Genomic DNA, 22,529 nt, shown 5'->3' on the forward strand with positions numbered 1-22,529 from the left:
TCACTTGGTATCATGGAGTGGGGTATGAATTTGTAGCCAAATAAACATCTTGAAGTGTTCTTTAGGTAATGGGTAATGTATTATCTGCTAATGCAAGTTCATACATTATTCTAGCACTCCCAAATATTAGTTTGGAAGTTCTGCCTATAGAAGTGTTTTAACTTTACAGCAGCATTTCTGTGAGAAGTGGAATTAAGATAGATCAGTGGATGTGTGCAAAGCTCCATAATAGTTTTGTGGACTCTCAATATCTTTCATCCTATGTATTGGTACTTTAGCTTCATAAGAAAATGTGAATGTATCTCTCATAAATATCATATTAATTATTTCATTTGTATCACTTAAATTCTTTCCAAGTTTTTTTTGTGTCTTTTTTTCACTGCAGTGGGATGTAAAATTTTGGTGGAAGCCGAGATAAGAGCAAGCTAGCTGAATAAAAGCCTTAATAAGTTGCTATTCTCTAAAAATAATGGAGTAAGTGGCTTGTAGTTATATGAACCTGGTGAGATTTAAGAAATACTTAATCAACTTGTTATCTTTTGACTATTAATATTCTCTTAAAACTGTATTTTCTAATAGAGAATTCTTGAACTGGAAAGCTCTCTGACAAAATATTCGCAAGATGACAGAAAGCAGTCGGAGGAATTGAGTACTCTGATGGAGTCAGAAAAAAAGCAGCACAATAAGGAAATCAATGACATGGTTGAAAAACACAAGGAAGAGTTGGAGAACCTGAAACAGCAGCAGGAAGAGCTTTGGACAGAAAAACTTGAAATCTTAAAGCAACAACAAGTAATGGAGGTAGAAAAAATGAAACAGAAACAAGAGCAAGAGATAGATATGATTTTAAAAGAGAAAGAAACAGCTTTCCGTGCACACATAGAAGAGATGAATGAAAAAACATTAGAAAAACTAGATGTGAAACAAACAGAATTAGAAGCTCTGTCTGCTGAGCTGTCAGAAGCACTAAAAATACGTCATGATTTAGAACAAGAGCTCTCACAGTTGAATAGTAAAGTGTGTGAAGCAAAGCAGGAATTGGAAGGGAAGTTGGAAGAAGAAAGGAAACAACACAATGAAAAGATTGAAATTATGTTAAAAGAGCATGAAATGTCTATTCAGGGTGTTGAGAAGGTACTTAGAGAGGAACTCAACAAACTCAAGCAATTGTTGGAAGACAAAGACAGACATCTGGAGGAGCTAAAAGCACATGAACAGAAACTAAAGGAATCTGCAGAAAGAGCTGAGGCTGAACTTGTCCAAGTGTCCGCAAAGCTAGAGGAGCTTTCAGAGTCTCATAGCAGTACTTCTAATGAGCAGGCAAAGATTTATGAAGAGGAATTAGCAAAGCTGCAGCATAAGCTAGCAGATCTTGAAGGTGAAAAATCACAGCTTAGTGAGCAACTAGAAAGAACTGAACGCCAGCTGAATGAAGTCAAGAATGATTTGGAGGCATCCGTCTCTCAGGTACATGACCTTAAGCAGCATTTGCAAGATCAAAACAATGAAAATACACAAAAAGTAACTTCTTTAACACAACAACATGAATGTCAACTGAAGGATCTAAAAAGAGAGGCTGATGAGACAAAGAGAAGTCTAACTGAGAAGGAAAATGAAATTGAGCACATGAAGAAGTTACAGAACAAGCAAGTGGAAGAGCTTAATCAGAAACTGTTAGCTGCAGAGGAGAGAATGAATACTTTACAGGGAGAATATGATAGTAAACTGAAACGTCAGGAGAACAAAATGGAGAAAATTAAACAGAAATCAAAAGATATGCAAGAAAGTTTCAAAAAGAAACTTGCTGAGCAGGAAGCTAAACTGAAAAAAGAACTTGAAAATAAGCAGTTGGAGTTCAGTCAGAAAGAGAGTGAATTCAATGCTAGAATATTGGAAATGGCACATGCCAGTTCAGCTGGAATTAATGATGCTGTGTCAAAACTGGAATCTAATCAGAAGGAGCAACTAGAGAGTCTTGCTGAAGCTCATAGAAGGGAACTGGAAGAAATCACCCAGAGTTGGGAGAAGAAACTCCATCAGCAGATTGAAGAACTCCAGGAAAAACATGAAATGGAATTGCAAGAGAAAGAGCAGGAAGTTGGAGACCTTAAACAGCAGCTTGCCACCATCAGTGCTGAGAAGGAGGGCTCCAGAAGCGAAATAACCCGACTGAAGGAAGAACAAGCGAAAAAGGAGGAGTTCCTGAAGGAACTTCAAGAAGAACTAAAGCAGTCAGTGGCTAAGGTGAATTCTTTTTCAGATAAGGAAAGTGACATGAAAACACAGTTGAAAAAAATGGAAAGTGATCTTAATCAATCCCTGAAAGAGCAGACTGATCTTCAGGAGCAGCTCAGTAAACAGAAAGCAGTTGAAGAAAAAGACAAAGCCAAAATTACTGAGTTGGCTGGTACACTGAAAACACTTGAAGAGAAACTCCAAACTGTGCAGTCTTCTCAGTATAAAGATCACGAGAATTATGAGAAAAAAATAGAGGCAATTCAACTAAAAGAAAACGAATTTAAAAGGCAGTTGGGAGCACTTGCAGCCCAGTTAGATAATTACAGTAGGAATGCTGAAGCTTTATTGCAAACAAAAAGTGATGAATTAATTGAAAAATGTAATGAAAAACTTGGCCTAGTAACATGTAAAATAACAGATTGTGAGCAGCGAACTGCAAAAGTTAAAGAAGCAATATTAATTAAAATGAGTAAGATTCCTGAGCTAGAAGCTCAGCTTAGAGAAGTAACAGAGCACCATTCCGCTGCAAGTGCTTCTTTGCAGAAGTCAGTGCAACAGCTGCAAGAGAAGGATGATTTAATTATGTCCATGAGAACTGACATTGAAGGACTTCTAACAGAAAAAGAACAACTGCAGAAAGAAGGAGGACATCAGCAGCAAGCAGCATCAGAAAAGGAAAGTTGCATAACGCAGCTGAAGAAAGAGTTGTCGGAAAATATCAATGCTGTCACCTCAATGAGGGAGGAACTCCAGGAAAAAGAATCTGAGATCGCTGCTCTCAACAAAACAATTAATGAACTTAATGTTAGACTTGAAGGCACAATAAGTTTAACAGAGAAGGAAGCAGCTGTGTCTCTGTTAAGCAAGCAACATCAAGAGGAGCGGTTGCAGTTGTTAAACCAGGTTCAGGAGTTGTCATCCAGAGTTGAGACACTGAGTCAAGAAAAAGCATCAGCTCTTGAGCAGGTAGATCATTGTACAGCCAAACTGTCAGAGTGGAAGACAAAAGCACAAACCAAGTTTACACAAAATCATGATACTATCAAAGATTTGCAGAGCAAACTTGAATTAAGCAATATTGAAGCCAATCAAAAAGATGATGAGTTAAATAAACTGAAGGAGCAGCTGGCTAAACAAAGCAAGAATCTTGATAGTTTAAAAAGTGAACTGGAACAGAAGCAAAACCAGAAGGAAAAGCAAGAGAGTGAGTTAACGGCAAAGTTAAAAAACCAAGCAGCAAGAATTGTTGAACTAGAAGAAAATATTGCTGAGAAAACTTCAGAAAATGTTTCCTTGATGGAGGAACTTAAAAAGTACAATGAACAGAAGGACAGAGAGCAAAAAGAAATAGCTCGTCAGCTTCAGCAGGCAGAGAAGGTGGCTTTTGAAAAGGACAATAGATTTAAGGAGGCTGAAGAGAAAGTGGCTAGTCTTGAGAAGCAAATAGCTTCACTGAAAGTGGAATTTGAAGCAAAGGAGAAGGAATTTGATCAAAAGAAGTTAGAGATGCTTAAAAGGAAAGAGGAAGAAATTAAAGAATTAGAAGATAGACTGAATGCAGAGAGCAGTACTAAGCTGGCAGACCTGAAAAAGAAGGCAGAGCAAAAAATTGCTTCTATTAAAAAACAATTGATATCCCAGATGGAAGAAAAGGAACACCAATTTAAGCAGGATAAAGAAAATCAGTTAAGAGACTTGGAACAAAAAGTGCAGGAGAGAGAGGCCAAAATTGAGTCCTTAGAAGAAAAAATTAAGTTAACAAGAGATCCCGCAGAACTGGAGAAAGAAATGCTGGAAAAAGTAGACAGTGTAAAAGCTGCTCTAGAACAAGAAAAGAAAAGTATGCTCGAGAGTGTCCAACAGTCATATGAAGAGAAAATGCGTGTGCTGCAGAAGGGCTTAACTGAAAGAGATGAATTACTGCAGAAGTATGAAAAGGAACAACAAGAGAGTAATGACTGTTGTCTCCAACTGCAAAACAAACAGGAAGAACTCCTTAAAAAACTAGAGTGTGTGGAGAAGAGCCATCAGGAGGAGCGGAGTAGAACTGAAAGTCTCAGGAAAGAACTTGAGCAAACCAAAAAATACTCCTCGTTAGCAGACGAGCATGCACATTGTAGTGGTGATTTAGCAAACAGTAGGGAAGAGTTAAAAGCTAAAGAGCAAAAGCATCTTGATATGGAGAATGTAATTGTAGATTTTCAGAAAAAATTGCAGGAAAAGGAGGCAGTCAGTCACACTTTAGAAGAGAAGATAAAAGAGTTGGAAAATAGTTTAGTGAAGGAAAATGAAGCACATAAGGTTGAGATGGAAGATATGACTTTCAGGTATGAAGAAAAACTAACAAGTTTACAACAGCAGTTGGATGAAAGAAATGACAGCCTGAAAGCTTTTGAGGGAAACGCTGAAGAAAAGGATAAGTCTGATTCAGAGCTACAGAAGTTGCTAGCTGATACGCAGAACCAGCAGAAGGACCTGCAGCGTAAACTGGAAGAGACTGAAAGGGAGAAACAGAAACTACGCAAAGAAGTGAATAACCTTCAGAAGGACTTACGTGCTCTGCGGAAAGAACATCAACAGGAGCTTGACATAGTAAAGAAGGAGTCCTTAGAAGAAATGGAGCAGAAAATCAGGTAAATTCTTTGTTCCTGGTCTTGTTGCCACTTTTTTGCTTTATCTTTAACTGTTAAGAATACTTTTATAAGGTACTTTTATACTTTTGTAACAGTAAAATACCAGTAAAAACTGGTATTTTTGTGTCATTTTTTGAATAGAGACACAGTAAAGAAAACTACTTGAAGTAGCACTTCATAAAACACTCTTTAAGTCATCAGTTATGAAAGTGGTTTGTCTTTTGGCAAACTAACACCACTTCTGATTTACTTTAGCAGTGGTCACTTTCGGCATTGCCAGAACTAAAATTTATTTCTGGTTCCTCAAACAGGAGCCAAAGATTTAATGAAATTTAGTACCGAAGGCTTCATGTTCAAATGGTATCAAGAGTTGTTGATAGGTACTGCACAAAAGTGTATTCAGCACTCTAATGGTTTTTCAAGCAAGGAATTCCCTAAAAATTCTGCTTTTACACAGCACATTCCTTACTTGCTCAGCAAAACCATTCCTTACTTCATCTTCCTCAGCAAAAACTCCCTGTCTTTCGGAAAGGTTCAGTTCTGGGTTGTTTTTTAAATGAAACACCTGCAATGTCCAGGTGAATTCAGTTGGAGAGGAGCGAGAAACCTCCCTCAATTCAAGAGAATTCATACACTTGAAAACCATCCCATTCTAAAATAGTTCTGGAGAAACTCCCAGATCTCCTACCTTGCTAAACTGTTTTCACATCCTCTTGTAACTTTTTTATTACCTCACTGCATTTTTTTGACATTTTGTTAACAGATGTGAACAAGAAGACATTGAGTTAAAGCACAACTCCACCTTAAAGCAGTTAATGAGAGAGTTCAATACACAGCTGGCTCAGAAAGAAAGAGAATTGGAAACGGCAGTGAAAGAGACAATCAGTAAGTGAAATACTGTTCTAACTGTAATCAGCAAAATAGCCAGAAAAAAAAGTCTTCAGATGTTTTGGGGAAGGGATTTTACCTGAGAGTTCTGATAAGGACCATGTGTTCTATGATTGGCTAGGGAACTCAGGGGAAGAAAAATCTCTTGCTCAGGAAATAACATATAAATGTTACTTACAGCACAATTAGGAAAATGCATATGTAGTTCTTACCCTACATAACCATAGGTACCAACAAAAAGAGAGGTGAAAGCACATTGCTAAGTCTTTGTTGTAATACAACTTAGGCTTCAGCAATTGATACCTTTAACACTCCATTGTCAACGGTACAACATTGAAGGGTGGTGCCTTTTGCAGAAACTTGGATCCATCTGGGAATGAGGATGACATTTTCTTAGCCTTGTCTCACAGACTTCATTTTCTGTAATCACTATCAGTTACCAACTAAATGTGATGGCTAATTGCTATGCCATAGAGTTACAACTAGAGAACAGTGTATTTCAGCTTCTGTGTCCATCATTTACCACTGTAGTGTAAGCTGGAGGTTGAATAAGTGAGCAGAAGGTATGTTTGTTTTAACTCCACAATTACTGGATGTAGCCCTACAACTGAGGGATTTCTAATGATTTCAGATGTTTCAGAATAGGAAAATAGAGCTAGTTGATAAATATTGGTTGTGATCTTAACTTCTAGATTAAAGTCCCAACATCAGGTAGAAAAAAAAATAAATTACTTCAGATACTGAAGTAACAATCAACAAACAACAAACACCAGGATCAAGTGACATAATTAACACTGACAGTGTGAAAAATGAATTTTCTTGACAAGCTTTTCCTTATAGATGCCTTTCACAGTTGTCTTTGAGCTTTTATAATATTGCTGTGACATAATTTAACAAAATTAATGTGCTTTTGTAAAACATTGCCTATCTTTTTTTCTAGGTAAAGCCCAGGAGGTAGAAACTGAATTGATAGAAAATCATCACATAGAGACAACGCAGTTGCATAAAAAAATTGCTGAAAAAGATGACGATCTAAAAAGAACTGTGAAAAAATATGAAGAAATCCTTGAGGTATTTTCCTGAAAAGTGATGTCCCTATATACATTTCAAAATAACTTTTTTTATCAAGTCATAGAATGGTAAGGGGCAGAAGGTACCTCTGGAGATCAGCTAGTCCAACCTCCCAGGTAAAGCAGGTTTGCCTAGATCAGGTTGTGTTTTGAAAGTCTCCTGAGAAGGAGACTCCTCAAGCTCTCTGGGCAGCATAAATGCATTGTTGCATAAATGGCAGCAAAAGATTGTATGGTTTTCAGTTCTAGACATCATACTGGGATGTAGGCTTCAATTTTGGGAACTTTAATGCTCTTTGCACAAGAGCATTGTACTTTGCACAAGTAATGTAGCATCATTAAGTGTCCCTTGAATAGATCCAGTAGTAATAAATCTTAAGTGGTCTTCTGTTAGTTTATGCTCCATTACCAGCCCAAGGTGTTGTATACTGGGCATGACTGTTTCACACTAAAATCTGCAGTCTTGGAGGCAGGTTGGTGTGTTCCACTTTGGTTTTTTGACTTGTGGCAAATTGGAGATGGGAAGGTATGAAATTTGGAGTCTTCTCCTTTTGCTTCCTAATTTAGAAAAAAAAAAAAAAAGCATGATAGAAGCCATTGAGATTTCCATTTATTTATTTGTTACCATAGGTTTATAGTCTACATTTCTGGAGGTTTTATATTTCTCTTACCTGAATGTGCAGTGTGTTGCTGTTCAGGTCTGTAGTTTAGAGGGGTCTGTGATTTGAAGTCCTGCAGCAGTCCTGTGATTTGAAGTCCTGTCTTCTGATACATTCAGTGAGTACAAGTGTCAGAAATGGGCATACTGTATGCAATGTATGAACTTGAAGGTTTAGGCTAATTATGCAACTGGAGGACATGAACACTTTCTGCATCTCATTAATGATGGCAGTGACAGTTGCCTGGAACTACAATAAGCTATAATTTGATATTTTAAATTTCAGAATAAACATTTCTTCTGTAGGTGATGGTTTATGAGTAAATGTTTTGAGGTTTGTTGTTTTAGGGAAGAAAAAATAAGTTTACAGAATTTGTTACCATTTTTCCCTGAGCAAGTGTTGCCAGCATCTGAGAAGTGAAGAAATATTTATGTTAAATTGAGTGTATGTTACACTCACTGAGAACTCTGACAAGTATGAATATATGCATCAGCAGATGTTACAGGTTCTATCAGTTTAGTCTATAGTGTTGCCAGTTATTGCCCCAGTTGTAGCTGACTTGGCTCATGACAGGTTTGAGAAATGTCTCATCAAGGTATTTTTGCAAAGGGGTTTGTCTGTCAGAAATGGTAAGAAGATGAAACAAAAATAATACTAATTGCAAGAATGAATTTTGCTCATATGACTTTATAGTTCAGTTGCATTTTAAACATGGTTAATGTTGCTAAAAATCAGTCTGCCTTGATTTGAGTGTTTATCCTTAAAAACAAGCAAGAATCATTCAGTCTGCTAAAATTGGTATGATTTATTTGTCAAGTGCTCTCCTGGTACTTCTCTTGCTTTATCTGATGTTTTCTTATCTTTCATAAAAACTTTTAGCATGGAAGATTTCATGAAAGCCTCCCTAATTAGAGGGCTCATAAATCAGCATAGCCTGTAATTTGAGGCCCAAGTTTTTTTTTTTTAACTGTTGTATATAATTAGAGAAAAATTGAATCTTGTGCTCTAGCTAACTTATTTTAAGCCTATTTATGAGCTTAAAAAAAATAAATCTAAGTTCAGGTGTGCATTCTTTCATTTGTCATAATTCCACCCATGTGAATACAGGATAGATCTCGTGGTTAAGATTTGGGAAATTAAAATTTTATTGAAGTCTTAGTCTATAGCTGTAATTAAATCCAAGTAGCATGCAGTTTATTTTCAGAGCATGCCAGATGCTGTATGGAGCAATAAGTTCTTATTTTAAATACAGAGTCTGTAGCATGGTGAGAGCCTGTGTGATCTCTAATTATTGCAAATTTTAAATTACAGTCTCTGTTCAGTGGCTTATAAAAAAATAATGGCTCACAGGTAGGTCCCTTTTACAGAAGAGTCATTTGAAATTCTATTCTGCGTTTCAGCTGCCTTCCATGACTAAGAATGATCCCAGGATCACAGCATCACAGGATGTTAGGAGTTGGAAGGGACCTCTAGAGATCTTCAAATCCAAACCCCCTTGTTAGAGCAGGACCACAGAATCTAGCATAGGTTGCACAGGAATGCATCCAGATGGGTCTGGAAGTCTCCAGAGAAGGAGACTCCACAATCTCTCTGAGGAGTCTGTGCCAGTGTTCTGTGACCCTTATAGTGAAGAAATTCTTCCTTATGTTGAGGTGGAACTTTCTGTGCTGCAGTTTACATCCATTGCCCCTTGTCCTATCACAGGGTGCAAGTGAGAAGAGGCTGTCCCTCCCTTCCTGACACCTAGCTCTCAGATAGTTATATACATTTATTAGATTCCTCTCTTAGTCTTCTCCTCTCCAGACTGAACAGCTCCAGGTCTCTCAGCCTTTCTTCGTAAGGCAGTGCTCCAGTCTCTTAATCATCCTTGTAGCCCTTTGTTGGACTCCCTCAAGTAGATCCCTGTCCCTCTTGAACTGGAGAGCCCAGAACTCTAGGTGGGGCCTTACCAGGGCAGAGTAGAGGAAGAGGAGAACCTCCCTCGATCTGCTGGACACACTCCTCTTAATGCACCCCAGGATACCATTTGCTGCCTTGGCTACAAGGGCACATCGCTGTCCCATGGATAACTTGTTGTCCACCAGGACTCTCTGGTCCATCTTCATGAGGCTGCTCTCCAGCAGATCACCTTCTTAGTGCAGTTTGTTATTCCTTCCCAGGTGCACTTACCCTTGTTGAGCCTCATTAGGTGCCTCTTTGCCCAGCTCTCCAGCCTGTCCAAGTCTCGCTGAGTGACGTGCATGCAATTTTATTAGTTTATTCCATTAGTCTAGAAATAGTTAGATTCTTTATGTGAAGGAAAAGACAAAAAAACCAACAAACCACAATTCAAAAACCCAAAATAATCACCACTCCACCCCCCCAAGCAAAGACAAATAACAGAAACCCCAAATGAGGGAAAATAAAAGCAGCTGAACATGCCAGGTATAGATGGTTTTAACCACATAATAAAAAAATCCTAGAAAATATTGTTGATATATTTTTGAGAGTATAGAAAAATAATGTGAATTAATAAAGCACTATTTTAGAGGCCCTGCTGTTTGAGCAAAATTCTTAGTGAAGATGGATATTCTTAAAGCTTCTAGGCTGTAAAATTTACTTGGGTCCTGTGACTTCCCATTCATCAATTTACTTTTTGAGGAGGTTGCTTTGTTTCTTTTTGGTAGTGATTTTTGGTTCGAGGGGCTGCATGGGGAAGGTGTTTTATTCTTAACTAGGGCACAAGGAACATATTACAAGGTGGTTTTACTGGGAAATAATTTTCCTAGTTATGGCATGCCTTATATCTATTAAGCCTGGATCAGCTTTTGAGTTCTGTACATACTTTTCTAGTGAATGTTCTGTACCATTATAGTTTATACTCCTTAAATCTTGAATAGAACACAGTTTTGACCAGCAGTTCTATTCTTGATGACTAAGTTTGCCTATTTGATCTGAAGTACTACTGCATAGCACAGTGGACAGCTCTCTGCCCTGCATGATTAGCAGTGCAGACACACAGTCTGGAGTGCTGTTTTCTCAACTCCCAAGCATGGTATCTCACAAAAAGACTGGAAAGGACACAATTTAAAAATAAATAATAAATACCTAGGAAGTCATTGTGTCTGAAAATGTGTTTTAAACTGCTTTAGGAACATCTTTGTGAGAGTGAGGGATGAAAGAATCTCCAAGTCCTTGTGACTTCCCGACTAAAGGAAGTAACCTTGGATTGTCAGGTGTCCCTTTCATAAGGGTCAGAGGGTCATATAAGCAAGCACAGCCTCCCCAGTAATACACTTGCTGGATTATTTTCAAATGCTGGTTTGGTGTCCAGTAGAAACAGATCTCCTTTTCTTTCTTTTTTTTTTTTAGTTGTTGTGTTGTTGTTTGTTTTTTAGTTTGCAAAAAACCTGCAATCCTAACTATGCAATCTTAGTAGTTGAGGGCTGCAAAATTTTGTTAAGTTCCTGTGTTTATTTCTTGCTCTTTTCACAGAGGTATTGAGGCTGGAATAGACCTAAGATCATCAAGTCCAGCCCATGACCTAACAGCACCACACTGACTAGACCATGTCATGCCTGTTTTTCTGTAGTCTTGTAGCGTAACTCATCTTTTACTGAATTTCAAATATATTCTTTCCTGTTTGTAGCAGAACTCTTCTCTTGATTTCTGTGTCCGCTGTAGTTAAGGTTTTGAGTGGTTTGATGATTAGTTATATAAATAATTTTTTCCCCCTGCATTTTGAAGGCTCGTGAAGAAGAGATGACAGCGAAAGTTCAGGAGTTGCAAGCCCAGCTAGAAAACTTGCAGAAGGAATACAAACAAAGGATAGCAGAAGAGGAAAGTTGGAACAGTGAAAAAGTGAGCTTATGGCATTGCCATTTGTTTTTTAATCTTTAGGTGTGAAATGCTTAGTATTCATAAAAGTCTGTAGTTTACTCTTAACTGGATTTTATTTTTATATCTGGTCTTTGCTTTCCTATGCAGTTTCTTTTCTTTTAGATGTTCACTTCTTCAAAAGTGAACCTCTTCAGTATCTGCAGTATTTGACACTACCTTTTTTAATGGTATGCTTAAAAGTCCAGGTGTGTTTTGATTATTAAGGTGGAAACTTTTTCCCTCTACACGTGTTTTACGTTGATTTTACTGGAAGCTCTTTATAAGCAAAGAAAATTAAATTGGATCATTTTTAGTGTGGGCAATTTTTTTTGTATGTTTTTTTTTTGTGTGTGAGATGATGTTCTTCAGTGTGCAGATAGCTCCAGGTACATCTTCTTGGTGCAGTCAAAGCTCAGATATTTATATTGCTGTGAATAAGTGGGCTTCCAGTTTTTGTTGTATCAGTATTTCATGTTTGGATTCTCACTCTTTGCTACACTCTGTTCTGTGGTCTGCAGGTAGTGATGTCATTTCAATTTTTCTCATCTTCAATGAACACTCTATCAGTGATTGACATTTCTCCTTTTTTTTTTTTTTTTTTTTTAACCTATGTCCAGTCCTTTGTGTATTTAACAGTTTTCTGTATGTTCTAATGTTTGGTTTTGTTTTTTTCCCCTCCATTCCAGGTCACAATAACAGAACTTCAGGTATGTCTCAAATTTTACTGATTTTACTCTCAAATTCTGTTTCTACTGACTTTATTCTCTAAATTCTATTTCACAGCACTTTGCAAGTAGAAATACTGCTCAAGTTTGTGTGTTAAAAGAAAACTCTTATTGGAAAGATAACCTGTGGTGTATCAAGCAGTTTCTTGATGTTTTCCATATGTGGCTGTTCTTTCAGGCACAGCTTGCACAGAAGACAACACTAGTCAATAATTCCAAACTGAAAGAGCAGGAGTTCAAAGAGCAGGTAAGGGTGCTGTTTCAACAAGTAAAAATTACCCATTTGCAGTACTAGGAGGTTAGTTCTTTTCAGGTGATGAAGGAGCACATCACCATACAGGTACTATGGAAATAATAGGCACGTAAACTAGTTTTGACTCCTATACATGCTCTCAGAAGATCTGTGCACATTTCAAATACTCCTTTAGCCCAGGAATGAAAATACTATATGCATGTGATTCAGGTTAGCAGAAGATTTGCATGGTGAATAATGAAGCAATGCTCTTCATTAAATTATGGATCTCTTCTTTTTCTCAAGTAAAGCTCTTATGTGATTATGTACAATTTTTGTCATGTTTTCTTTTTGCCATATGCTTATATGTATAAAATAGTTGTACATATAGGATATTCTTACATGTGTGTACACTGTACCCATATTTCCTTAGGTAATTTAGGGACAGTTTTTAATAATACAATTTTTCATGTTCTCCTTCCTTCTTTAAACAAATATATTTTGCCTTTTTTGAGAGGATGTTTAGCTGAAAACCAGTTCCTGAAAGGAGCCTACAAAAAGGCTGAAAAGGGACTGTTCACAAAGGCCTGTAGTGGTAGGCTGAAGGGCAGTGGTTTGAAATTAGAGAAGAGTGGATTTAGATTGGATGTTAGGAGCAAGTTCTTTACCATGAGAGTGGTGGAACACTGGAACAGGTTGCCCAGGGAGGTAGTTGAGGCCCCATCCCTGGAGATAACAAATGTGAGGCTCCACAAGGCTCTGGGCAGCCTGATCCAGTGAAGGATGTTCCTGCTGACCACAGGGGAGTTGGACTAGATGACCTTTGGAGGTCCCTTCCAACGCAAACCATTTTGTGATCTATTTTAGCTGCTCATGAACGCTGCTTATCTTTTTGACTGTTCCCTGTTTAGATTCATGTATTGGAAGATCGGCTGAAAAATTACGAGAAGAATATGTATGTGACTTCAGTTGGAGCACCATACAGAGGTAAGCACAGCTTCCTGGCAGCCAGCACTCCCAAGTCCCTTTCTGTGTCTGCTGCTACTCTGCCCCAGGTTCAGAATCTGGTTCTCGTTCAGTTTCATGCCATTGGTGAAACACAGCTTTGTATCAGTGACTCTCAGTATAAATATTCTGGTTTTTTTTTTCTTTTTTACACAGATGGGAACCTTCACCACACTGATGTTTCCCTCTTTGGAGAGCCTACTGAGTTTGAATATTTGAGGAAAGTGCTATTTGAATATATGATGGGCCGTGAGACAAAGGTATGGGCAGTTTAATGTCCTTGCTGCATAGATTTGAAGTGCCTTGTGTTTGTTACACCCTGTTGATTATTGACACGGGATTTGAAAGGCTTTCATGTTTGGTTGGTTGGTTTGTTTTTCAAAGAAGCATGATCCATATCTTAAAAACCTTGTCAGGATGTCAAAATGACTGGCAGGGAAAGGGAGGTTGTCGCATCTCTCACCTATGCCCCTACAAAGACAAAAGCCTATGTAGGATAAATACAGTTTTAGTGGCAGAAGTCCTGTTGTCAGCATGCTGTGAAGCTGAACATTAGGAAAAGTACTCTTCTGATGTCATCTTGACACAAATATAATCAGTAGTAGTTGGATTAAATAATACTTTGTTACTAGCTCCGGGGATGGTGAAATATTTCTTTAATTATTGTTTAAAGATGTTTTAAAGGGCTTCCAAATCTATATATGCTCCCTAGATAGTATTTAGTGGTAAAACTACTGAAAAACTACACAGTAGACCTCCTGTTGCATGCTGAAAGCTTGTGAAATCATTCCCAAGTTGGAATTTTACTAGCTGTAATAATACTGATGCTTAGAGATTGACCAGGTTCAAAAGAGGTATGTCAGAACACAAACATTTTTCTTGGACAGTAAATGCTCTGTGGATGATTTTTTTTTTCTATTTGTTTTGTTGGTTTTTTTTAGGGTTGTTGCTTTTCTTGAGGCTTTTTGTGGGTTGTTTCTCCTCCCAGGAGATCTTCCATTCTTTGTTGCCCTGCTTTCAACTTGGACTACGATTAATCAAAGCAGTTTTATGTAGTTTTCTATGTTAATTAGCTTTGTTCTCCTTGTGCTCTGTACATAAAAAGTCTTGGTCTGTGAAGGACATCTTATGGGATTCCTCTTTCTCTCTCCTTTTATCCCTTTTTTCACTTTGATATTAAATCCTTTTTTATTAAAAACACAAATCCCTGATCCAAAACCCCAGAATCATTAGCTGCCTTCTGTTCACAAGCCTGTGGCTCGTTGGATGACTCTGCTACTTTAATAACAAACAACAGATCTCTAAAGAAAAATAGCTACATAACTGAATTTTATGAATTTGAACAGACAGAAGCAAAAATGCTAAAGAACAGGTCAACCATGTTTCAGCTTCAAATAAGTCTTGAGGCAGCTGCAGATGACTCTTGCAGACAGCTGATGCAGGTAGAAAATGTATGTTGAGAAAACCTCATTTGAAACCTCTTTCATCAAGACTTAGTTCTTATCAATCTTCAAAACATTGGATGCCTCAAAACTTTATAAATTTGTGTTTACTTATTAGCAGTGATCTACAATTTGCAGTTCATTTCTTCAGTAACAGCAACAAACTGTAATTGACTTAATTTCTATGCTCTCTCAATTGCTTTGATAAAAATCTGTGTGAATAAATAGATACAATGAATTTCTGCATGTATGCATTTGTAGACATATATATGCATTTATTTGCTCTGGAGATTGTTGTATTTAGTCAGAGGATGTCATTCCAACATTGTCTGCACACTGGCTCCTGAAGAGAGGATGAATATTCAGAGGAGAAAAAATAAATTACCAGACAGTACAATAAATTGAAAAGGCAAATGCAAAGATAGAATAAACTGAAAACTTTAGAAATGCAAAGATGCTTTTTTTTCACTTTTACTTCAAAAAGTAATTTGCAGCCAACTTCATCTGTTGGTTTTCTTTTGACCATTAGATGTGTTGCTGGAGGAAATGGATCTTGCTGTCTGCTTTCACAGGGATTGTATCGTATAATCTTAAATTTACTGAACTGTGTCTTGAAATTTGGTTTCATCCTGCTACACTGACTGGAAAACCATGAGCAATGACAATGTAATGGATATTTTCTTTTTAAATACACAGTCTTATGTGTGTTAGCAGTGTTTGTAGTAGTATGCTCTCTTAATCACAGAATAATAGGGGTTGGAAGGGACTTGTGAAGATCATCTAGTCCAAACTCCCTAGCAGAGCAGGCTCATGCAGAGCAAGAATTCAAGTTTTTGAGCATAGATACCCTAGAGCTTACATTGTATTATAGCAGCTGCAGTTTGTGACACTGTGAAATGGAGATTCTTCATGGTTTTCATAGAATTCACACAATCTGTCTTATGATGTGAAATGTAGTTATACCTTACTCATTTCTCTGCTTTCCATTAATATTACCATAACTAGCATCCGGTATTTTTAAATGCATTTTAAAACATTAAGACGCATTTAAGTGGATCTGAAATCACTAATTGATGACTGACTTCTTTTTAGACAATGGCCAAAGTTATAACAACAGTGCTGAAGTTCCCAGCAGATCAAACTCAGAAGATACTAGAACGAGAAGATGCTCGACCATTGGTAAGTTATCGAACTAAAACAACTTTATGGAAGAGATTAGGTTGCAAGAATAATGAATTAGACACTTTTAACTCTCTTTTTTCCTTGTGTCTATGTGAAAGAAAACTCCTTTCCTTCCCCTCTCTCTTTTTTTCAGTGGAATGTCAAATTGCAGCTGTAGGTTTGAGTCTTGATCAAAAATGAAGGGAAAAAATATAAGCATGTTTTCTTAAGTAGTACTTGTCATAGTGGTTAAACTGTACTTCTGATAGCTGTGGGTACAACAGAACAAAGCACATTCAGACATCACTACTATTCCACAGATCAATTTTCTAAGAAAAAGAAACAAATTCAGAAGTTTCTGTGGAATCATACCAGTTCCTGTGAAAAATGTGTGAAAAGAAATTTTTCAGCCCTGGGATAAAATTTCTGGCAAAAACAAAAGCTATTTTGCTTGTGAAATAGTAAACTGCTTAGCTCAGTCACCTGGGATATGTGTTTGAAGTGGGATGTGTACATTTTTATCTTGAGTGTCCTAACAAGATTGCATTTTGGGGGGTGGTTTTGGGGTTTTTTATTATTATTGTGGGTTTTTAAGTGCCTGCTTTATATTTTTGAACTGCAAAACCATCAAAATATGTCAGGGTCTCCCTAGGTTGTGACAGATCGAAATCAAGGGTTTAAACACTTTAGTTTTGCTTGTGGGTTTTTATCCCTGGTTCAGTACACTTCTGCTTATGTGATGGTTGCTTTTTATTTACCAGCTGATCTGCTTACCAGAAAGGCTAATTTGGGTTTGAGAAACAGACCCAAAAGAAGAATATGTGACCCTAAACTTGTATTTGGTATTACTGTTACTATTTTATGTATTGGAGCTAGTTTTTATTAAGATACAAACTGCAGTCATAGTTCCTGAGGCAAGCACTGTCATCCCTCTCTTTGTAAAATAATTGGGAGTTAAAGTGAGGAAGAAGCTCTTACATTTATTTAGCACTTGCAGAAACAGAAGATTAAAAATTGAATGTTGTAATGTTTCAGTTGAAGTGTAGTTACCTTAAAGTACCTTTCCACCATTTCTACAATCTGCTTGTGGTATCATATCTGAAAAAAGTGTTAAATACTTAAACATTTTCCTGCACACTTAGTATGTTTGAGAGTGCCTTGCAATCTTAAATATTTAAAATACTTCTAGAATGATATAAATGTTGATAATACTGCAGCTCCAGTAAGTATCATGCATCCTAAAGATGATTTTTTTTTCTTAATGCTCTCTTTCTCTCACCTTCAAGTAGAAAGCTGGTACATTTTAAATGCTCTTTTTTGCTCTTTTTTGGGGAGTTGTTTTTGTTTTGGCAAGCTAGAGAAATATTCAGCAAATATTTTGTGTCCTCTAGTAGCCATAAGGGAGGTTAGAGAGGTGACCTCATTATGTAGTCCCTTCAGCTTTTTGATTCTTGAAACCTGCTTTTTATAAAAGAGACATTCGCAACTTCTGATAGTAAATAAAATTTTAGCTTGGATTCATCCAACAAGTTTTGATCCTTGGGATTCAAAGTCATAGGTATTAAATTTGGGGCAAAAAATACAAAGAGGATTTTTTGCAGGCTGCCAGTGCTTTGATTGTTAAGGATAGCTCCATTCCAAGAGCTTCATGTCCTGATCAAAAACCTCTTGCGTTTCACAACCAGTCTTTTCTTGGCTCAGACCTAGCCCCTAAATTTCCTCCTTTCCAAATCCACAGAGATTAAATTAGACATCTAATGGAAATTGGAGTACCAGGGCATAGTCTCAAAGATATAATAATTTTTTTTCTTCACTTTACAGGATGCTAAGTTTGTTTACCAAAGCAAAAATTATCTTTTGGGGCAAGTCCCAGAATTACAAAATAATTCTGTTTAGGACTGAAAAAAATTGGAGGGGTCTTTGTAAATTATTCTGTCAAGAAATATGCTTGGGGGTGGTGGTAGTATTTTATTTATTGATACTTAATAGCATGGCAGATGTGTTTTTCCACACTTAGCATTAGAGTGATAACTGGTATTTGAAGATAAATTGTATTTAGATCTCATGAGCAGTAAAGTTCTAGACTACAACATGAATGTGTATTTTAAACAAAGCTTGGTTGTTTCTGTGTTTTACTTTATGACCAAAGCATCTATAACATTAATGTGTAAATTTTAATTAACTGGACTATTGGAAAAGAGAGAGTGTGTGTAGTACTACGTACCTGTGAGTAATTATTTGTCACCTTAGTGGACATACGCTTAATGCCTAGGTCAGTAGACGTGTGCTAGATCAATGTGTCTCCTTCACTAATGTAGCTCTTATTACATAGCTATTGTCATCTAACTGCAGCAGTAAGGAATAGATGTCCCCAAAGTTCTTATCTACAGTACTAACAAAATAGTCCAATAAGCTGTTTTCTTCCTGGCTTTGTAGTTTGCCTCACCTCGCAGTGGTATCTTCTGAACATTCCATCAGTCTGTGCTTAGTTAGCATGTGGGTGAGTGAAGCCTAATGCATACTTGTTTAATTTGCATGTGAAAGTTCTACTATGAGATTAATCATTCTGCCTTTTTTTGTCCTTCCCCATGCCTGCTTTCATTTGTTAGAAAAAAATTTTTTTGTTCTGTATCTGTATGATAAACTTTGCTGGACTTTGAATCATGTTTTGCTTTACAAAGCCAAGTTTGAAAATGGTAAATATTGATCCAAACCAAATCATTCTGAGTTACAAGCATAACTTGAAAAGTTGATTGAGCTACAAAAATCTCAGTGGTAGACAAAAACAAATCAGATTTTAAATCAATATGTAATACTAAATTTTATTGCACTTGGCTTTGTCTTTATGTACTTTGTGAGCTCCTTTTTTGAAGAGGCAAGTAAGTCAGATTTATGGGAGGTGTACTGCTGGGAATGAGTTACTACGTCTTATAAATAAGAGAATGTATTATTTTAAGAAAGACTGATGAAACATTAGGATTTGATTACATTTGAACATCAATACCTTTCTGAATCAGAGTTTGGCTTGGTATCAAGAGAAACTAGAGGAAAGAGATTAAGGAGAACAATCTGGGGAGCTTTACGGATTCAGTACATTGTGCCTTTTCTTCAGGTTTTACTAAGCTAGTTTAAAATTAGTGTTGCAGACTCATTATGTTACAGAAAAGCAGCACCTGACTTAGGGCTGAAGCTGCAGGTGGCACCAGACTAGCCAAGCTGAACAAGCCAAACACAAGCAGTAGTGGTTGGGAGAGGAGTGGGATATAGAAGTACACAGGTAAGACTCTGTGCTGCCTGATGAGATTACAGTATGAGTCATTAGTGGTGTATGATATTCAGTAAACTCTTCAGGTGAATTCTGTAGGATAGGAACAGCCCAACTTTCCTTTTCCTTCTTTGCAGCTGAAAAGCTTTGCACAGCTGCCAGGAATTGATTGAGTGCGGGTGAAGTAGTTGCTGTCTGGGATGCAGTGGTTGGCCTGCAACACCGCCGCCACAAAACCAGTTTGCTGAGGCTCTTTCCATTGCCAGCTATCACAGCACAGTTGACAGGGTATCTTCCTGTCTTGCAGTCATGCCGATAGAGCCTTCTATATAAGATAATAGGGGCTACAAAGGAGAAAACCTATTCATCTTGGCAAACAGTCCTGGTTTCTTTATTCTGTATTCTTTTAAACCTCTGAATACAACAGCAGACACACTGTTGCACTTAAAACACAGCAGAACTTGGACTGTTTGCCTCCTAGCCTTGATCACTTCTTGGCAAAATCAGCAACTGTTTTGGTTTTAGTTTCTTTAGTCCTCTGTTGAAAATAATTGAATTGTTGGTAATGATAGGCCAAAGTTCTTTACAACATTATTGCAGAAAGCATGTTTGAAACTTTAATTCTCATCATGCTCTCTGTGTTGCTGGTGTAGAAAGTTCAGATGTTCTCTGATGCATTTGAGGCGTATTACAAAGGGCTTGATTTTGGCCCTAGTGTTAGCAATTAACTTTTATACTTTCATGACTTAATATGTATGGAAACTATGCAGACCTTATTATTGGGTCATAGTTTCTTACTTTATCTCAAGTATTTCTGTGACTTAATTCAGTAGATAGCCAGCAAATAGAAAAATATTTTTGCATGTATACAATTTAGAAATTAAGATGATTCTGACTTCATCGTGAAAGCAGTAAATGGTAGAGGAGGCGTTTTGCTAGCCCCAAAATTGGACTTCATTGTTTCAATTTTGATCACAGGCTTTATGCAAAGAGGACACGTTTGTTTTTCATTTGGATTAAAATGTAACGTTGTGCTAGGCTATCTATTTCCAGTAAGATTCCTGACTGTTGTGCTGCAGGTTATTTTGCTTTCATCTCAGTGTTTCAAACTGTTTTGCAGATACTGAAATGGAATGGCTTGCTCAAAAATCAGTTAATAAATTGGCAATTCAACTTGAAATTCTTCCATATACTTTCCCCAATAATTCACAACATCATTATTTTAATATTAAGTCCTTCTGAGGTACTCTCAACAATGTAACATTTGTTCTGACTTTTCATTCTTCTAGTCATGGCTGCGACCATCTTGAAGAAGTTGAGATGAGAACGTCTCATGACACTGCTGCTTAGAAATGTGTTTGTGTCTCTGTTGTCCCTTGAGAAAGGACAAGAAGAAAAGCTATTCGCGGTCACAAATGGAACAGCAAGAACCAAAACTCAGCACTACCTTTGGACCACGAGTATAGATAAAACTGCCTTGACAAGAAATGTTAATCAGGGGTTATCTGGTGATGAGTCTCTTCTCTCTTCTATCAAACACTGTCTTCTATTTTGTGTTAAAGGTTATTTTTGTAAAGGAGAGAAAAGACATTATCATAGGGAGGAATTGCCCACTACTGTATCTCCATACAGGCTTTGCTGGGTGTTTTTTAAGAGCTGAAATAAATGGTTTGTTTCTTCTATTTATTTTTTTATTTTTTGAATGAATTGTGCAATACGTTTTTGGATGGGTAGCGGCTGAGGTGATTTTCCTGATGAGCTAGACACTCTTGATGACTACTCTCTCCTGATCTGATCTTATGCTTGTTTGCTAAAGGTCACTTCTATATGCTTTTGCCTAAAACAAATCCAAATTGCAGTACCTCATTTGTTTACTCCTAGCTTTTGTACTTATATTTTCTGGAGAAATAGTACATTACTGTAAATTGTAAATAGTTAATACAGAACTGTACCATATGCTGATCTGTGACTGTTGACAGCACTAATCTGAAGAGAGCTGAGAGGAAATAAAGTTTATTTACTGTACAATTTTGAAACTTCTTGGGTGTGATTTTTCTTTTGAAAGGTTCCACCAGCTTTGTTCTTATTCCTGTTAGAGACATCCTAAGCTACGTCATTTCCAGGCTGAAATCCATCTCATAAGAGGTATTAAAAAACATTGAACTTTAAGAGGTCAGCGAAGACCAGATTATTAAGGGCTGCCAGCCTCTGAAAGAGACCCATGGTAGGCTGAAAAACTGTATGAGAATATAGCAAGTTTGCTTTGTGGGTTTATTCTTTTCAAAAATGCCTGTCTGGTCATTTTGGCATGGAAGTGATCCTCTGAAGCGGAATAAATTTAACTTCTCCAGCTCCTTTAATTCTTACCATATCCATAACCGTCATCCATACCGTGTATGTTGGCTTGTCAAAGTGGTTCAAGGTGATCTGTCCTTCATGAATAGAATAGCTCAAGAGCCCTCAACACAGGAAGGACATGGACCTGATAGAGTGGGTCCAGAGGAGGGCCACAAAGATGATCAGGGGGCAGAAACACCTGCTGCAAGGACAGGCTGAGGGAGATAGGGTTATCTGGCCCAGAGAAGAGAGGGCTCCCAGAAGACCTCATAGCAGCCTTCCAGAACCTGAAGGGGGCCTACAAGAAGACTGGAGAGGGACTGCTTACAAAGGCCTGCAGTGATAGGACTACTTTTGTCATCTTCAGGAAATGAAAGAAAGAAGCTTAATTTTTGTTTAGAGTTTTATATTCTAGTGAAATTATTGGTTACAGTCCAAAGGGATGTGGCCTACCTTTGATAGTTAAAGACCCAGAGTTGCATCTTTATTTCTTACTCCCTTGTCTCTGGTAAAATCCTTACTTCTTTATTATTTTTAGCTGGATGTGGGGGTTGTTTTTTGTTTTTTTTAACCTTTTCCCTTTTACCAAATGGATCAAATTTGGTTTCAAACCCAATAAATTCTTTGTAGTGGTTTCAGTTATAAGATGATCTATGTGCTTCTGTTATGCAGCAGAATGGCATCCTCCAGGACATTGCCTGACACTGCAGCAGCTTGGACCAAACTTGCTATGGAGGTAAGTTTGGCTGTCAAAAGTGCATGTTCCTCTTGTAGCTGGCTGAGGGTTTGTAGGATTTTTCTATTGCTGTCATTACAGCGATCCAAAACACAGATTTCAGTTCAGATTGCCATGTAAGGTATATGTTGTCTTAGACTTTGGGAAGTTAAATACAGGGATCTGTTGCTCTGACAGCAGGTATCGCTATGATCACTAACAGTTCTCTTGTCCTCACAAGTAGGCTATTTTTCAAATTTTCTGTGCTTTTTTCCCTTTCCATGGAAGATGCTGCATGTAG

The 22,529-nt window shown here is 37.3% G+C and overlaps 1 protein-coding gene across 1 annotated transcript in view; it reads left to right on the forward strand.

The window, feature by feature from the left end:
* Positions 1 to 21,196, forward strand: part of GOLGA4 (golgin A4) — a 57,625-nt gene extending 36,429 nt beyond the window's left edge. Inside the window, exons 16-25 of the mRNA XM_054161021.1 lie at positions 580 to 4,871; positions 5,635 to 5,756; positions 6,700 to 6,830; positions 11,215 to 11,328; positions 12,033 to 12,053; positions 12,250 to 12,318; positions 13,215 to 13,290; positions 13,465 to 13,568; positions 15,843 to 15,929; positions 20,466 to 21,196. Coding sequence (XP_054016996.1) covers positions 580 to 4,871; positions 5,635 to 5,756; positions 6,700 to 6,830; positions 11,215 to 11,328; positions 12,033 to 12,053; positions 12,250 to 12,318; positions 13,215 to 13,290; positions 13,465 to 13,568; positions 15,843 to 15,929; positions 20,466 to 20,486 — 5,037 coding nt within the window. The 3' untranslated portion in view covers positions 20,487 to 21,196. The remainder of the gene's footprint in view (positions 1 to 579; positions 4,872 to 5,634; positions 5,757 to 6,699; positions 6,831 to 11,214; positions 11,329 to 12,032; positions 12,054 to 12,249; positions 12,319 to 13,214; positions 13,291 to 13,464; positions 13,569 to 15,842; positions 15,930 to 20,465) is intronic.
* The last annotated feature ends 1,333 nt before the right edge of the window (positions 21,197 to 22,529 follow it).

Source organism: Dryobates pubescens, chromosome 4, assembly GCF_014839835.1.
Source record: "Dryobates pubescens isolate bDryPub1 chromosome 4, bDryPub1.pri, whole genome shotgun sequence".
In the NCBI taxonomy this organism is placed as follows: Eukaryota; Metazoa; Chordata; class Aves; order Piciformes; family Picidae; genus Dryobates; species Dryobates pubescens.